The sequence below is a fragment of the Melanotaenia boesemani genome, chromosome 4 (assembly GCF_017639745.1).
Source record: "Melanotaenia boesemani isolate fMelBoe1 chromosome 4, fMelBoe1.pri, whole genome shotgun sequence".
Lineage (NCBI taxonomy): Eukaryota > Metazoa > Chordata > Actinopteri > Atheriniformes > Melanotaeniidae > Melanotaenia > Melanotaenia boesemani.
The window spans coordinates 4975260-4994531 of record NC_055685.1 but is presented as its reverse complement, the minus strand read 5'-3'; the positions used below and the strand labels follow the sequence as shown (position 1 = coordinate 4994531).

The following is a 19272-nucleotide window of genomic DNA, read 5'->3' as shown; positions in this document are numbered from 1 at the left end:
GACTCAGAAAGTCGGGAAAGACTCATTAACTCCGACTTCAGCCATTAATGATGCTGTTAATTCCCAGATCTGACTTCCGACCTCTGAGTCAAATCGAACGCAGCATTAATCAACGATAATACTTGACGTAGTTTCTTTTTAAAAAAACTACTGCAGGGCCATTTTTTTAAGTCAATGTAACACAGTCAGTGTAATAAATAAATCCAAACATATGTAAATTTTAAACAACCTTCCCAAAGTTTTCCTAACTTCATTAAAGCCACTACACCATCATTTGCTGTTGCTCGAGTTAACCTACTTATCCATTTTATACGACCGCGTTTTTATTTCTTTTACAACAAAAAAGAAAATGGTGGGAAGAAATAAAGGAGCAGGTTTGGGGATTTACCTTGATCTTTCTTGAAGCCAGCAGTACAACCTTCCTTGTTAATCTGCATATTATCCTTGTACATCATGACTTCTAAGATGTTTCAGGTTTGATAATGTCAGTAATGAGTGAAATTACATTCAACACACATGTTTTCCAGTTATTTGTCCTGTGAAGGCTGCAGTGTAAATGAATGGAACACAGAATGTTGGTAGAACTTTCCTCATTACATATGAGTGACGTCACAAGGTGAAGTTTCCTATGATGAAGATGTTGCCTAGTGACAGACTCAGGGTTAGACTCCACCCTCTTTTTAACTCAAGAACAAGACAAGATCCCTAAGACACAATATAAGACTCAGAAAGGGCGGCCATCTGCTTAGACTAGTTGGGGTGGAAAGGACAGGAAAGACGTTGAGTATCATAACACGATGCCAGGAATACCTGCTGGAATGAAAAAGGAAAAAACAATATAACATCAATACATCTTGTACAATAGAGTATACGAAGAATATTTATACACTAAATGTACTAATTAAATTTTTTATCATTTTTATTTTCACTAAAACTAACACATTTTGGTAACACTTTATAATAACTGCACACTATTAAGCATTAGTAAAGCATTAGTCAATACTTAACTGATCATTTATTATGTATTTACAAAGCATTACTCATTATTAGTTAATCATTTATACCTACAGTTATAAAGACATTATTCATGATTAATAAGCTGTTTAATAAACGGTTTAATAAATTATATTTTCATACTCTATAAATCATAGACTAAGCTTTTAAATTTGTTTATAACTACAGTTATAAAGCCTTCAATAATTATTAATAAGCTCATGTATAATGTGGTTGATAATGATATTTTTAGATTTTATAATCATGAGTTAAGCATTTATAATCATTTATAACTACAGTTATAACGGTTTCTTAAATGATTATTAAACTCATGTAAAATCTGATTAATAATGTTTTCATATTTTTTTAGTCATGAGTTAGCAATCATAAATGTCTCAAATAGTGTGTTATGAAATGTTTTATAAACAATGCAGTTCATTATTAAACCAGGCTGTTACTAAATCTTGATAGAGTATTTTGTGATCTAAAAGTATGGGGTATGTATGTTTTACAACACATTTATAAATGACCCTAAATGGCTGACTATCTCCAATTTCAACAGTGACTAACAAAGGACAAATATCTTTTTAAAAAGACAGGCTATAAATGCTTCTTAATACCTTAATACACTAATAACAAGTAGTTATAAAGCATCCACTACTTGTTAGTAAAGTATTTTGCGTGAGCTCATCTAAAGTGGGGGCTAAATATACCTTATAACATATTTATAGATGTGAATATAAATAAATGACACAACACAGAAGTACACAATGAACTGTAATTATTTAAGATGCAAAAAACAATACACTGACCCAGTCAATAAAATACAGAACATGGCTGGATACCTGTATTTTTTTGTGTACAAATGCTGCAAATACACAATTCCTATCAAGAGTTTTATCTAAATAAAAGTGTATCATTCAAATAAATCAAGTAAAACATTAAACATACGAGTAGACAGTCCATTTGTCCTGGTTTTGTATGACTACCTGTACTTTCTTGAAATGTCATGAATCAGTCTACCCAGCGCACCTTTTCGATGTTTTTTTGCAAGCCATTCATTCCACTCAATCACTGTCAGGTGTTCAGAAAGTAAACTGTCATTGCGGTTTCCTCTTAGTCTCCAGATCCGCTCTTTGTAGGACCTCCAAGCCCTCTCTAGATGCTGGGTATGAGCACCGGTTTGAGGCTCTACATACCACCTACTGTGGTTGACAGTATGATGGTCATACCCCAGAGCTGAGAGAATATGATAGGCACGCCATTCATCACTAATCACTGATGAACCAATTCTGACATGAAGCTCAATCACAGGAACAAGATGTCTTCGTGATCTTTTTTCTACAAGGCGTAAAATAGGCCTTGTCCTTCCCTGATGTTTTACCCAGCATTCCAAAGACCCACTTTCTTCTTTTCCACCCACCGGCCATTCTTCCTCTTCCATACTAATGCAGAAACAGAAGAATAAACACACACAACAATTAACATTATAATATATATTAATAACTATTTAAACATTCTATGAACAGTATATATTTTTATATTGCATAAAAATTACCTACATGTGTTCCCAGATATGAAGTAAACATGTTTAAACCAAATATTAGTTTTGCTAATAACAATGGTACAGCTGATTTATTCACAATAAAAAATTACATAAGGGCCAATTTGTTTATGTTTACAGTTTTGGTTTTGGTTCTAAACCCTGCATTGCCAAGAAAAGCAGAAAGACTGGTGACCCACACACTACTGTTTTGATTTAGACTGCATGCTGCCTTCAGTACCTCTAAATAGATTTGCAAAGTACAGTATATGAATCCCTGTTACACACCTTTCTTTTGTGACGAAAATGGCTCTCATCGATTACGACAAATTCCCTCACTCCACCAATCTGTTGGCCTGTACGCCATCTCATCCTTCGAACTGCAGCCACACAAACACCCCTTATTTTTTGAGCCATTTTACTAAGAGTGGTTGAACTGGCTGCAATGGTATCATCTATCATGTCAATTTGTCGTAATCGCAGACCCTGAGAAAATCTAAAGAAAACAAAACAGTGATTTACTGCGGTGAAGTTAGTTTCAAGTTGGATATTGGATATTCGCGCTGTGGTTGTTGACTTAGGGACTGTCAATAAATTTTGAACCATCACTCTTCAGAAACAAAACTTATAGCTGTCCTCTCTTGTTACCAACTCTCACAAAATCAATGAAATATCATGCAACAAAATTAAATGAATCTGCTAAATTACCAGATTTTTGAGTGATTTTGCTGTATTTTTTCGACGTGTTTTTAGCCATTTTTTTTATCTAGAATTTCTGATTATCCTTCAATAGCTTCCAGGTCATGTGACCCATTGACACAAAATCCATCTTAAACTGTTCTCCTAGTCTCCACAGATGAGGCACACTCATTTTTATTGCATTTATACTCATTTATTATTTTTGAGTATTTTTTGTACTGTAAATTTATGATTAACGTTCAATAGCTTCCAGGTCATGTGACCCATTGACACAAAATCCATATTAAACTGTTCTCCTAGTCTCCACAGATGAGGCACACTCATTTTTATTGCATTTATAGTCATTTATTATTTTTGAGTATTTTTTGTTACTGTAAATTTATGATTAACGTTCAATAGCTTCCAGGTCATGTGACCCATTGACACAAAATCCATATTAAACTATTCTACTAGTCTCCACAGATGAGGCACACTCATTTTTATCCTAGTTACAGAAATTTTATTTCTGTTTTTGTTGTAATTCTGTAATATTAATATAGGATAAATCTTTAATCGATCTCATGCGAAACAAAACAAGTTGCAGCACCATTTTCAAAATAAACTGTCAACATTTATTAGAGGATTATTTGCCATTTAGTAACACAATGAGCATTTCCAGCTGCCCTTCTTGGTTTAATCAAAGTCTTCCTTTTTCTTGTTCAAGCACAAGCCACAACCATCGATCACTGTCATATCACTGGATCTGTTCATACAAAAGATAACATGCACGGTTACTTGAATCAAATCAATTTGCAGCATTATTTTCAACATCAACTATTAACATTTAGTAGAGGAATGTGTTTACCTTTTAATTGCACAATGGGCATTTCCAGCATCCCTTCTTGGTTGTATCAAAGTCTTTCTTCGTCATATTTAAGCATATGGCATGGAACCATCGATCACAGTCGTCACACTGGATCTGTTCATACAAAAGAAAACATGCATGTTTACTGGTACATAAATACGGGACATATTCCTTTCCTGTCACAAGGTTGTTTACTTTCTTGCCATGTGATATCGCAACATGTTAATGGCTACCCCAAGTTACTTCTTAGATCTGGTTAAAGATTAAACATTGACAATTCTCACCCAGTCGGTGATGTGGGGCCCAGACACAGGGGGTTTGCTACCAGCACACATTGAGCAACAGGTGTTGTCATCAAACACTATAATCATAAAATAAGACAAAGACCCAATATTATTAAGTGTGTGTTTGAGTACATGTAAAAGTATGTGTATGTTTATGTATGAATGCATGTATTAAAGTACCTGATGCATCAAGGATTTGAAGAGCCAGTGCTTTTCTTTCGCCTTTCATTGCCTTCTTACTTGTGTCAAACTTAACATCTGGCAGCAGAGGAAATGCTTCCATCAATGCTTTTGCCATCTAAAGAAAAAAAGCACTGCTGTTAACAACTCTATATTTCATGTAATAATAATACAGACAAATAGTTACATGTGGACACACATTGCATCATGCATCCACACACACTAAAATAGGTAGAAATACATGTATAATATGCTTAACCAATTCTGAGTACAAGGAATGCGTGATGCATCCCATTGACCTAAGCTCTTCTATTGGGGAATGCAGAATAAAAGCTTATCCAGTTTATGAAAACACATGCAGTTAGGTTATTTGCACTTTCACACCTTCCATACAAACACATCAAAAAACAGTAAATCCTCAATTTACTTTGACTATAATGACTCCACAGTTGTTTCCATCTTGTTGGATAGGGTGGCACATAGCCCCCCCTTTCCAATGGATCCCGACCCAGTCTGTTTTTCCATGGCATGTCCTTCTCATCTTGAAGTATTCCCTAGATAATGAAATTATTTGTGTCAGAGCAATTATTATTTATTTTTTCTGTTCATATGACAAAAAATGATTTTGCAACTATCAGCTTCTCAAAATGTAAACCACTGTAGTGTTAGCGATACTGGACAAAACATATGTGACTTCTTTCCCAATGTTATTTGTATTTCAAAAAAAATTTTTTAAACATATTTCTTGAATTACTGTATTCTTCCAGCAGCCTTTTTGGAGTCCTCAAGTTCTGATGACAGTTGTGCAGGATCCATTAGGAAGACTGTACTGGCTTCTGTATTGATATACTGAAACAGACCAACAAATTAAGTATGAAAGTGACATGACAGAAAACAGTTTTATTGAAACTGATTTCAATATCATCCGCTTTAACCAAAATATCTGGTAATTTCTTAGCAGTAAAGATTGCAAACCAGCAACTTCCAGTGGTTGTTGTTCACCAGCAGAAATGACAGAAGGGCTTCATAGTTGTCAAACTTGACCTACAAAATCATAAAAGAAAGCTAATGAAGCAATATCGAATTCTGATGACAAATTTGAAACTCATATCTCAGCTGTATTCTTGCCCTACATGTAAGTCATTTCTTTTGGTGGCATGTTCACTTGCTGATAAAAAAAAAGGTTTGACAAAAAACCTGAAGTAGTACTGTAGATGACTTGTTTACATGCATTAGGGTGTAAAACTTTATCCTCTACAACATAGATTCCCAAAGTGCGGCCTCATTTTGAGTCTTTTAATCCAACTGTAGACTGCATTTCTTAGAAATGCAGTCTACAGTTGTCCTTTTCTAAAACGACCCATTTTGGACAGAAGTTGAGAGTAGATTTGCCATTGCCATGTGCTCTCTCTGCCCCGTTTCACTCTGTTTAGGATAAAATTAGGTGGATCACGTTAGCTCCACCTAGTGTTTAGGATGGTATTTGTCATAACAAATATTTTAAAATCATATTCGTCTTGAAATGGGATTTTTTTTTCTAAATACTAAATACTTAGAAAGATGAAATTACTTTAATTTGGATAAAAATAAATGTGCCTCATGTTGGGAGGCTATTAGAATAGTTTGAGATGGATTTTGTGTCAATTTAGCAGATTCATTTAATTTTTCTATTCTATTCTATTCTACAGTCATTTAGCAGACGCTTTTATCCAAAGCGACTTACATTTGAGAGGAAGAACAACACAAGCATGAATTCAAACAAGATGGGACGTCATAATTAAGTGATAGTCAGACCGCTTTTGAGTCCAGTTGGACCCAGGTGCTGTCATGTAGTGCTAGTGCAGTGCATATAATTTTTTTTTTTTTTTTTTTTTTTTTTTTTTTTTTTAGTCATTTTATTTAAATACAGGATCACGATTTCATCAAACAATATCAACTAGGTCATAAGTGCATGATTTCATCACATAATATCAAATTGGGCATAAGTGCATGATTTCATCACACAATATCATCTTGGGCATAAGTGCACACACCTTCTTCAGTACTTGGTTGAGCCAAAAAGCTGGACAAATCTTTCTGACTCATTTAGTTAAGCTAAATGTGGAAATGCTCCTTAAACAACTGAGTCTTTAGCTTGGTCTTAAAAGTGGATACGGACTCTGCAGATCGGACGGAGTTTGGTAGATCGTTCCACCACCGGGGAACAACAGAGGAGAAGAGTCTAGCTACTGATTTTGCGCCACGTTGTGGTGGGAGCACTAGGCGTCTTTCGCTGGTAGAGCGTAAGTTTCGAGAGGGAGTGTAGCTCTGGATTAAGGAGTGAAGGTAGCCCGGAGCCGTTTGGGTTATTGTTTTGTAAGCCAGAAGCAGAGCTTTGAATTTGATGCGTGCTGCAACTGGAAGCCAGTGAAGAGCAATTAGCAGCGGAGTGACATGAGCTCTTTTGGGCTGGTTGAAGACCAGACGTGCTGCTGCGTTCTGGATCATCTGCAGAGGTTTAACTGAGCATGCAGGCAGGCCAGCCAGTAAGGAGTTGCAGTAGTCAATGCGTGAAATGACCAGAGCCTGGACCAGGAGCTGGGTCGTGTGTTCAGTCAGGTAGGGTCTGATCCTCCTGATGTTGTAGAGAGCAAATCGGCAAGACCGGGAAACCGAGGCAACATGGTCCTTAAAGGTCAGCTGGCTGTCTACCATGACACCAAGATTCCTGGTAGAAGATGTAGGCACTAGTGTGATTGAGTCAAGCTGCACACTTATCTGTGGCGGTAAAGAAGGACTGGCTGGGAAGACAATAAGCTCAGTCTTGGACAGATTTAGCTGAAGGTGGCGATCCTTCATCCATGCAGAGATATCAGCAAGGCATAATGATATTCGCATTGAGACGGTTGTGTCATCAGGTGGGAAAGAAAGGAAAAGCTGAGTGTCATCTGCATAGCAGTGGTAGGAGAAACCATGAGAGCTAATGACTGCACCGAGTGAGGAGGTGTATAGGGAAAAGAGAAGAGGGCCGAGCACCGAGCCCTGAGGCACCCCTGTTGTTAGCCCATGTGATCTGGACACGCCCCCTCGCCAAGATACTTTGAATGATCTCCCTGTGAGGTAGGATGTAAACCACGAGAGGACAGATCCTGAGATGCCAAGCTCTAAGAGTTTGGAGAACAGTATATGATGGTTGACAGTGTCAAAGGCAGCCGACAGGTCCAGCAGTATAAGGACTGAGGATTGACCAGTGGATCTGGCAAGCCGTAGGGAATCAGTAACTGACAGGAGAGCAGTTTCAGTAGAGTGACCTTGCCTATATCCAGATTGATATGGATCTAACAGGTTGTTGTCCTGGAGGAACTGTGAGACCTGACTGAAGACGGCACGCTCTAGTAATTTAGACATGAATGGAAGCAGTGAGACCGGCCGGTAGTTTTCAACCTGGGCTGGGTTGAGTGTGGGTTTCTTCAGCAGCGGGGTAACCCGAGCTTGCTTGAAGGCAGAAGGAAAGACACCGGATTTAAGAGAGGAGTTGATAATATGAGTTACTGCAGATTTGACTGTAGGTAAAATGCTCTGCAGGATGTCAGAGGGAACAGGATCAAGAGGACAGGTTGTGGGTTTTGAGCTGACTAGAAGTTTAGAGACTTCGTCCTCATTTAGAGAGCGGAAGGAGCATAGTGAGGCACCAGTAGCTGGTTTGGTAAGGCTGAGTTGGTCAGGCTCAGTGAATTGATTACTGATGGTAGCAACCTTTTCAGTGAAGTAGGAAGCAAACATTTCTGCAGTCAGCACAGTGGGAGGCTGAGCAGGTGGTGGAGATAGAAGAGAGTTAAACGCTATGAACAGTTGTCGTGTGTTGGGAGCATTGCGGATCTTGTTCTGATAAAAGGTTATCTTGGCCGCCTTTAGGCTGGATGTGAAAGTTACAAGTTTTTGCTGGTACTCAGACAAGTCAGCGTGCTCTTTTGATTTGCGCCACTTTCTTTCTGCCGCCCTGAGTCCAGCTCTGTGATCCCTTAGAGCCTCTGTGAGCCATGGACTGGGAGGGTTTTGTCTGGCTGGTTTTGACACCAGAGGACAGAGTTTGTCCAGAGAGGAGGCGAGAGAGGAGCAGAGTGTTTCTGTAGCCTCATTAACAGACAGTAAGGAGAAGTCTGAGTGGGAAGGGAGGGTAGAGTAAACCTCATCAGACAGCTGTGTAGGTCTGAGGGATCTCAAGTTTCTGCGGTAGGACACCATTTTTGGAGCCGCCTGATTGACATGAGGAAGGAAGACAGAGAATTTAACCAGGAAGTGGTCAGAGAGGTGCAGCGGGGTGACAGACAGGTCGGCTGTGGAGCAGTTTCTGGTCAGCACCAAGTCAAGAGTATTGCCAGCTTTGTGTGTTGGAGGAGTCTGAACCCGTTTGAGATTGAAAGAGTAGATAAGAGCCAGAAAGTCAGTTGCCTGTGGTTTGTCAATGTGAATGTTCATGTCTCCCATGACAATTAGTGGTGTGCCATCATCAGGAATGTCAGAGAGAATCATGTCCATTTCAGAGACAAACTCAGCTATACTGCCACCCGGAGGGCGGTAAATGACCAGAATGTATGCAGTGATGGGTGTAGAGACCTTTACTGCGTGATACTCAAGTGATGAGCAGTTAGCCATAGGACGGACAGAAGTTAAGTTCCACTTTTTAGAAATAAGAATGCCCGTTCCACCTCCTCGTCCAGCTGAGCGAGGTGTTTGGCTAAATTCTGCATTGACAGAAAGGGCAGCTGGTGTAGCTGTGTTTTCTGGACGGATCCAGGTTTCAGTCAGGGCTAGGACCTGAATGTCAGAGAGATTTATCAATGAACTGATAAATTCTGTTTTGTTAACTGCGGACTGACAGTTCCAGAGACCAAAGGTAACAGAGGGTGTGACTGATGTGCATGCCATTGGAAAGGACAGGTTTTGCGGATTGCAGTGTCTATGGGTGACACGTCTTGGTCTGTACCCATATCTGACAGGGATGGGTTTGAAGCACATTGTGCGTTAATATAGTTGTGAGGAGGTTTAAGCTTGTGCCCTTTCTCGGTGGACTCGTGCAGGTAGACTCGCAGGTCTTTACCCTTTGTGGTCTTAACCCGACGTGGGCTGACACAAAGGCTGACGCCTCGCTGACGCTTCAGCGCACCATGTGTGGAAAAGTACCTGGAGCTGACACAGCTGAGCACACTTTGCTTGATTGCACCCGGCTGAAACCGCCTCTATCTGCTTTGCCCTGAGCAGTACACAGTGGGTGTGACCCGCGTCACGGCCTCAACTGGTTGAAGAGAGAAGGTGCTAACGACAGAGCCCCACACCAGCAATGTAAACAATAACCCGAAACCAAGACAGAAACTCAAGCAGTAAACTCACCTAACTGACTGTACCAACCCTGACTGAAATCAGTGCTTGTTCTGCTGAAGTTAAACAAATTCTCTCTTTTATACGGGATTTTCCTCAAAATCACCGCCTCTATCTGCTTTGCCCTGAGCAGTACACAGTGGGTGTGACCCGCGTCACGGCCTCAACTGGTTGAAGAGAGAAGGTGCTAACGACAGAGCCCCACACCAGCAATGTAAACAATAACCCGAAACCAAGACAGAAACTCAAGCAGTAAACTCACCTAACTGACTGTACCAACCCTGACTGAAATCAGTGCTTGTTCTGCTGAAGTTAAACAAATTCTCTCTTTTATACGGGATTTTCCTCAAAATCACCGCCTCTATCTGCTTTGCCCTGAGCAGTACACAGTGGGTGTGACCCGCGTCACGGCCTCAACTGGTTGAAGAGAGAAGGTGCTAACGACAGAGCCCCACACCAGCAATGTAAACAATAACCCGAAACCAAGACAGAAACTCAAGCAGTAAACTCACCTAACTGACTGTACCAACCCTGACTGAAATCAGTGCTTGTTTTGTTGCATGATATTTCATTGATTTTGTGAGAGTTGGTAACAAGAGAGGACAGCTATAAGTTTTGTTTCTGAAGAGTGATGGTTCAAAATTTATTGACAGTCCCTAAGTCAACAACCACAGCGCGAATATCCAATATCCAACTTGAAACTAACTTCACCGCAGTGATTTAGCTACGCTGTACATTACATTTTTCAAACATTCAACAAGATAGCATACTTACAGAGATTAATTCAAACATAATTTTTAGGTTTTTATGCTCACCTGTAAATAAACTGCATCCAGCATCTAAGGGGCACTTTAGAATGACTAAATATAGACTTGTGTCTGATGGAGATTTGTTTTGCCTGTCCAACATGTGCTGCTCTTCGACAGGTCCTATTTAAAAAAGAACAGAAACATTAAATACTTATTTCAGAAATAGAGGCTGCAAAGAGTAATGTATATTACACACTTTGTCACGTGTACTAATATTAGCTTAGTTAGTGACATGTTATCAAAGAGTAAATGGTGTAATACAATTATAATTAGCTGATGACTCTTATTTATTACGTTTATTTATTTAAAAACACACAAAAAGGAACCATATTTAGGACAAACAATAACATAATAATAATAATAATAATAATGATGCGCACCCCCGTTGCCATAAGGACGGTGACGAATGCTTAAGGGAACATCTGGATTTTAATTTTTGTGTGGAACCAAAACTCAGAAAACTGTTCTGTGATATCTGTTTTGCTACGAGCAAACCTACATGCAAATTTTCAAGAGTGAAAACGCCCTAATAAAATAACATTTCTTACCAAGCATATTGATCTCCACAGTTCACTCTCCTCCTCAGTTTCATTTCCCGGTGGCACAGTTTGCATTTGACTTTTCTTTTAAGTAGTTTATTCTTCTGAAGACACTTGATGAGCTTCAAGACGCTTCTTTTAGTGGTATTCTTGTTAATAATTTTTTTCAATTGAGTGAGTTTCCCCATTGCTATAATCCCGGTAGCCCGCCGAAAACCACAATCTCACGCGTTCGAAGTTACGTCGTTGACGCAGGACAACAGGAAAGGCCGCGCTTTCGCTGCGTCCGACATGGCCAATAGGAAAACGCGATGTTCTGAACCCCCCCTCCCCGTAGGTTCAAATCAGTGCAGAGCAATGTCTTCTTCTGGCTCTGTGAACGAAGCAAGAGACTGTGACAGAAGGATTGTCATGCGGACCCGGGGGAAAAAAAAAGGTAATAACGACGTGGAGAAGATGAACGTCAGTGGTACTAGTGGTGAGTAAAATTTGTTTTGTCGCAGACACAGTAGTTGTGAGGTTTGGCGCTAGCTTGCTAGTAAGCTATTAGCAATAGTAACATTCGATCATTGCATTCATTCACAAACACAGCTCGTTGGGTAATTGTTTTATTAATTTAATTTAAATTGCACTTGGTTTGAGCACAGTCACTGGGCCTCACATTTTGCTGCTGCTCCAGCTCCTGTGTTTGAAAGCAGTAGAAACGGTATTTGTATTTTGTACACATTCTGTAGCCTATGTGACATACACTAGATATAGCTGCGCTTCCTTAGCAGTTGACGTGCTTTTCCCCATTTTTTAAACTTCTTGCTATACTAAACTGTATTTATGCTTTACATTTTTACCACTGAATACACATTTTTTAAAATAAGATGTAAATAAAGAGATCTAAAACATATATTTGCAACTAAATTCCATCAGATATATAACAAAGACAGGTTTATAGTTCATACTTTTTAGTCTCTATGTATGAAATGCTAGTTTTATTTTATTATTTAGCAATACTATTAGAAACTGATACAATTGTATAGCCTTTTTATAGTCAATTCTTTCTTTCTTTTTTCCAGGTGTGACTATTGCCCCTACTGCACAACTGACAGACAAAAGAAAATCTCAAGAATTGGAAAACTGTAAGATGAAGTTAGAGTGGCATAAGATTGATGAGCTCACCAAAGAAAGAGACTATCTAAAAGAGCAACTGGCAGCATGTAAATCCACTCTGACTAAATATTACAAAGCACACATTATTTTTCTGCTTCTGCTTTTTAAGGTGCACTTACAGATACTGTTCAACCCAAGCTTATGTTTGGTTGTTTTTTTTTCTTTTTTATAGCTCTTAAAAAAGAAGCCACACACTCCATCCAGGACTCCAGTGAGATACAGAGCTTGCCTTCAGATTCTTCTGAGTCTTCTGATGAGGGGTCTGACTCCTCCATGAGCACAGCCTCATCAGATGATGACAAGAAGAGGAAGAAGAAGAAAGGGAAAGCGAAGAAGCACAAGAAGTCAAATAAAAAGGACCAAAAGACACGACAAAGAGGTAAAATTCTTATTTTACTTTTTACAGAAAATTTGCAGTCATTGGAGTTGGATAATCAGTTTCAAATAAGAAGAAAAAAACTTGTGTGCTGTCTAATTTGCAACAGTGAGAGTTTATTCAAATGTAAAACATAGCAATATTTAGGCACTGGGCCTTCATTAGGCAAGGGGATGTGCAGTGTTAAAAAGTCATCTTAAATAGAGTGGCCAGGTCATCCCACAGGATGCAGCATTGTGATAAACAATGGCATTAGAACAAATGGAACATTCTTGTTCTATATACATTTCTTCAGGTGTAAATATTATTTTTTTACACATCCTGTGGCATGACCTAGCCACTCTCTATGAAAGATTAACACTGCACATCCCTTTGCCTGATGGAGGTCCAGTGCCAAAATTTTGCAAGAGGAGGGACCATGTCTGCCACATTTAAACGTTTGGGGGTGGACCGGAACACAATTGTGGCAACATGTCCAATTGCAGAGCTATTCATAGTTGAACCTGATAAATATAAAGAACTAGAAAAAAACAAACCGGGCAAACTGTCCTTGTTTGCTACACAGTGTGTCTCTGCAATTCATGCAGATCCTGACATAGAAGACAAATTCAAAACGTACAAATCTTCTGGGAAGTTGCTTCCCCTTAAAACAAAGATAGATGTACTCTAAAGATTTTATTTGTTATTTTCACTTATGTGACCAATTGTTAGTCACCATTGTTTACAAAAAATTCAGGCCTTGTTCCATATTGTTTTAATGATGGCCGATTGGTAGTGCGTTATTACACTTAATCTTCACTGAGTTTTTTTAATATATTGTACATTTATTTTACCTTTTGATAAATCCTTTTTGTATTATCACACTTGTGATACACTTTTATTTAGATAAAACTCTTGATAGGAATTGTGTATTTGCAGCAAAAAAATACAGGTATCCAGCCATGTTCTGTATTTTATTGACTGGGTCAGTGTATTGTTTTTTGCATCTTAAATAATTACAGTGCATTGTGTACTTCTGTGTTGTGTCATTTATTTCTATTCACATCTATAAATATGTTATAAGGTATATTTAGCCCCCACTTTAGATAAGCTCACGCAAAATACTTTACTAACAAGTAGTGGATGCTTTATAACTACTTGTTATTAGTGTATTAAGGTATTAATAAGCATTTATAGCCTGTCTTTTGAAAAAGATATTTGTCCTTTGTTAGTCACTGTTGAAATTGGAGATAGTCAGCCATTTAGGGTCATTTATAAATGTGTTGTAAAACATACATACCCCATACTTTTAGATCACAAAATACTCTATCAAGATTTAGTAACAGCCTGGTTTAATAATGAACTGCATTGTTTATAAAACATTTCATAACACACTATTTGAGACATTTATGATTGCTAACTCATGATTAAAAAAATATGAAAACATCATTATTAATCAGATTTTACATGAGTTTAATAATCATTTAAGAAACCGTTATAACTGTAGTTATAAATGATTATAAATGCTTAACTCATGATTTATAAAATCTAAAAATATCATTATCAACCACATTATACATGAGCTTATTAATAATTATTGAAGGCTTTATAACTGTAGTTATAAACAAATTTAAAAGCTTAGTCTATGATTTATAGAGTATGAAAATATAATTTATTAAACCGTTTATTAAACAGCTTATTAATCATGAATAATGTCTTTATAACTGTAGGTATAAATGATTAACTAATAATGAGTAATGCTTTGTAAATACGTAATAAATGATCAGTTAAGTATTGGCTAATGCTTTAATAATGCTTTAATAATGCTTAATAGTGTGCAGTTATTATAAAGTGTCACCGTTATATTTTATATGTAAAACTGTGTACCAAGTTGTGAGAAGTTTCCTTTTAATTCAGGAGTATGGTGTTTGAGATATGAGAAGTGATGATGTCCAGAATGTAGTTTGCCTGTTTTGTTTCTTGGACATACTAGCTCCAGTCCAGTGATATATAAATAGCTGGATAAGATAGTAACCTGCTATCTGAACCCAAATTAGTTTTCCTCTGTTGTTTCTTATTGTTTTAGTGTTTATTGTTATTTAGAGTAGTTGACATTCTGGTTACAAACGCAGCATCTGAGTGAAAGACCAGCACAGGCTACAGCAGCAGGACACGCGGCTCACTCTGTGTCAAAATGGATGAGCTTAACATCTCACCTCCTCACAAGACGAGGCTACACACACACAAGAGAAAAGGAAAACGAGGAAATTCACCCAAAGAACACGGTAACACATTAATCTAACTACTAACCCCACTCCAAGAAGTTTATTTTCATACATTTCAAAGACTGACATGAGACATTAGTTAACTGAAAAGTGTAGGTAGCCTTTCACCTGATACATTTAATACGGTAGAAGACAGAACTAATTTGAAATTATAATAATCACATCAGTAAACTTAGAGGCGCAGTATGTCAACATAACAACTTAACAGACAGTGGGGAAAGTGACAGATGGAGACAGACAGGCAGGTGGGAGACATTGTGGAAAATGACAGGTGTAGACTGACTGACATACAGAGTTGAAAGATTGGGTAGATAGATGGGTGGACTGACTGAGAAACTGAACTGGAAATATCCAGTCATGGTTGACATAATGTTTCATTAAGTCTCTTTAAGCGGTTAAATGTTCATATTTTTTCAGTTTTTGAGTTGTGAGTTGATCTGTTTTGATGACTTCTAAATAAAATATATAAAATGCTTTGTATGTGATTTCTTCAACTACATGTTAATGAGTAATGCTTATTTACCACTCTTATGTATGCAAAAACATTCAATAATAATTAACTATGGTTAAGTAATTCTTAAAAGGCTGTTAAGCATTTATAAAGTGTTAGCAAAGGGATAAATATTTACCCTTTAGGTAACACTTTACAATAAGGGTCTCTTTAATTTACGTTAGTTAGTGCAATATTAAGCATTAATTACCTGTTAAGTAAACTATTAACTAATATTACATATTACTTTGCGTTAGTTTGCATATTATTTAATGCATTAATAAGCAGATAATTAATGTTTAATACTGAACCTTACTTGATGCATTATTATGTGTTAACAAATGTTGAATTATGTAATTATTTGTCATTATGTATGCATTACTCAGCATTAATTATGATGGTAGTTAACATGTTAATAACCCCTTAAATATTTCTCAAGCAATTGTTTACTAATGGTGTAGATTTTTAGTCAATAATTATTAAGTAACAGCAAACTAATGCATCTACTAATCCTTCCCTATATGGTGTACATTACCTGGATAGGCACTAATAAACCATTAATAATGTCTTAAGTAATCATTTACTAATGCTGAGCTGTGTATGTCATCAGGTAGTCTTTACCTGATCTTAAGTAAGGCATTACTTAACATTAGCAGCCTGACTTAAGCCTTTATAAATGCTTCATAAGCATCACTTAACCATAGTTAATCATTACTGAATGCCTTTTTAGACCCTTATTGTAAAATGTAAACACCTATCCCCTCGGAAATGCATAAAAGACATAAAATAAGCATTACTTAGCTATTATTAGTTAACTAGTAGTTGAAGAAATCACATAAAAAGCATTTTATACATTTTATTTCGAAGTCATCAAAACAAACACATCTACCCACAACTCAAGAATGTAAAAAATAAGAACAATCAACTTCTTATATAACATGAAACAGTTTGTCAAACATACCTGGATATTTCTCAGTCAGTCGTCCCATCTGTCTACCCAGTCTGTCAACTCTGTATATCAGTCAGTCTACCCCTGTCAGTTTCCACACTGTGTCCCACCTGTCTGTCTCTTCCTGTCACTCTCCCCAATGTCTGTTAATACTCTCTGTTAGGCTATCCCCATCAATCTCCCCACTCTCTGTAAGTCTACCAGTGTTTCAGTCTCATGTCATATAGTAGGCTGCCTAGAGGACCATGTTGGTGCTTTTCTCCAAGCCACGCATGCCATTCGATGACAGAAAGATGGTCTATATGATTGTAATATGACTGAACAGCATTTAAAACAGTTTAAACAACTCTTTCCTGAAAATAATATCATATCTGAGCAACATTACTTGCTACATATTCCTGTTCAAATTCTTAATTTGGGTCCTTTGATAAGAAAAATGTGCATGAGATTTGAATCAAAGCACTGTTTTTTTAAACAGTGGTCATCTAAATTGAATTTCAAAAATGTCTGCAAGTCGCTCGTGAACCATAATCAGCTGTTTGAATGCTGCCAAAATGAAATGGCTGCTGAGCATCCAGTTTTTGAACATGAAAAAGAATTGGGTCCTGTCTCCGAGATTACAAATATGGAATATATTACAGCAAAGATAGGAGATTTTTGGAGTGAAGGTAAAGTAGCTTTTTCTCAATGGGAACAAGTACATAAGTGAAAGATCTTTAATTATCACACATGCAAATGGTACAGTTCCTATCTTTGGTCTAAAAAACATTTATATGATAGACTGTTCATTATACTGTTTTGAATACCATCTTTATGAGACTATGGGTTGGAATAAAGATCTCTTAGCATATGAAATTGCAGTGTCTAATCTTGCCCAAGCAACAGAGTTCATAGATGCTGAAAAGCTAGTTAATCATACATCATATTATCCAGTCAATTTCAAAAGCAGTGTGTATGTTCTGACTAAATATAACCTTATTGATGTCATTGCGCTTAATACTTAAAATGATAATAATAGAAGAGTTGGTGTATTAATCATTTACCTGTGATTTTTTATTATCTGTGTTGTGGAAATGAATTATTACTACATGTGATCATATGCTGCAATTTTCTTGTAAATAAATGTTAATGTTTACACAAACTATTCTCACTAAAATCGGGTGTGAGACTATAGTGTGATCTCAAACAGTGTCTCAGTAATATAATTTATCCTAATATGTGTGTAAAATAACCAATTTTAAGATTCAGTAACTAAGTAAGAAATAAAAGACATATACTCTCAAAACTTGATTAATAATCTGACACATTTTGCGAGGGTGATGGGGTCCACCACATCAGGAGGAGGGGGATCAGTGGGAGGGCTCCTCTCCTTCGTCAGGGCAGCTATGTTGTGTAACACAACACATGCAGATATTATTCTGCATGCCCTGGTAGGGGCCACCCTGAGTCCTTTGAGGCAGTGGAACCGGGCTTTCAGGAGTCCAAATGTCATCTCTATCCTGACCCTGGTTTTTGCAAGAGTCATATTGAATCTTGTTTGTGGCCCTGCACCAGGGTCAGGATGTCCTCTGCCAGGCCTTGCAAAATGAATGATTTTACAAGTTGAAGTTTAACATGGTAGCTAAAATTAGAAACGGTAAAAACTCTGAAGAGGTTAGTCGTGCAACTCTGCCAAACCTGATGTGGACCCCTGCTACACAGATAGTTACGCGGAGGTACTCCCTTTTAATTGGTCAGGTTGGATCACGTGTTGCCAGATATCTGGATCTTCTCACTGAATTTGTGTGGTAACCACCGTTTTTAAAAACAATAACCAGTGGACCAAGTTGATGAGAGGCTGATTTAATTATTTGTTTGTTTTCTTCCACAAGCTAATAAAGACACTGAACTATTCTGGGCGCCTTTGTTGTTTTAAAACAGAAAACACCTAGCGAACTGAAGTAAACCATCGAAAAAACTCTGACCTGGTGAGTTTCCCAGCCGATAACACAGTCCATGTGGCCTTATCGCATAATATCACCAATAGCCATCAAGTTCATGAACTCATTGCCAAATTCTTTATCTTGATACTGAAGACCGAAACTTTGTTCAAGTCCAAAGGCCTCTTTAATTTTAAGACCCAGCTCTTCAGCTGATGCAGGCCAGCCCAGTGGTAAAGACAACTTCCTGGCATTATCTTCACTTAAAACAATTTGCATTGTGATGGGCGCTGTCATCTTGCCTTTCTGAAATTGGAAACAAGTTCTCAGTACAAAAACAAACAAATATGTACAGTAGCCATTAACATGTTATGTAAACACAAATTTACACAGGCAGAATTAAATTCAAAATTAAAAAATGAATAATTCTGCTCTAAACCAGGGTCTAATCATCGAAATGATCAACAATTGAGAAAATATTTTCGTTACAATCATTTTCACTTTACCTGCAAGTGAATGTATCTCTTCAGTGTGACCAGACTGTTACACAGGACCCTCAGGAGACAAGAGCAGGTTAACAGATTTATTGAGAACCAGAACTCAGAGGAATGAATCATACAGATACCAATGCTGGAAGTGGTACTGGGGGTGCTGAAGCCAGGAACGGAGTGGGAGTGCGTCCTTCATGAGTAGGTTAAGGTCCGACCATGAGTGACTGAAGGGCTGGTGTTTATGTAGGACTGGGGAACAGAGGAACACAGGTGTGGCAGGTTGACTGGATTGTAATGAGTGGATCAGGAACAGGTGTGGAGGATGAGGGAGGTGAGGAGTGAATGGAGGAGCAGAAGACCAGGGAGTGCTGTA

General features: G+C 37.7%; 1 protein-coding gene and 2 long non-coding RNA genes across 4 annotated transcripts; all 3 read right to left on the bottom strand.

The window, feature by feature from the left end:
* Window positions 1-1750: 1750 nt before the first annotated feature.
* si:dkeyp-13d11.2 lies at window positions 1751-11465 on the bottom strand. 2 transcript variants are annotated; one of them, XM_041983693.1, is made up of 4 exons: window positions 11259-11461; window positions 10717-10830; window positions 2825-2916; window positions 1751-2438 (listed from the first exon to the last, which is right to left on the bottom strand). In XM_041983693.1, exons 1-4 carry the CDS (start codon window positions 11263-11265, stop codon window positions 2298-2300), a joined length of 354 nt encoding a protein of 117 aa, XP_041839627.1. In that variant the 5' UTR covers window positions 11266-11461; the 3' UTR covers window positions 1751-2297. The 2 variants fall into 2 exon arrangements, 1 of the variants encoding a protein (XP_041839627.1); XR_006010058.1 differs by lacking the exon at window positions 1751-2438 and having other exon boundaries at window positions 2910-3032; window positions 10717-11465.
* Window positions 3452-4678, bottom strand: LOC121638739. The gene is made up of 4 exons (XR_006010060.1): window positions 4544-4678; window positions 4364-4440; window positions 4080-4193; window positions 3452-3977 (listed from the first exon to the last, which is right to left on the bottom strand). It is a non-coding gene; the product is annotated as an uncharacterized LOC121638739 (long non-coding RNA).
* Window positions 4994-5839, bottom strand: LOC121638740. The gene is made up of 3 exons (XR_006010061.1): window positions 5519-5839; window positions 5298-5392; window positions 4994-5097 (listed from the first exon to the last, which is right to left on the bottom strand). It is a non-coding gene; the product is annotated as an uncharacterized LOC121638740 (long non-coding RNA).
* Window positions 11466-19272: the final 7807 nt, after the last annotated feature.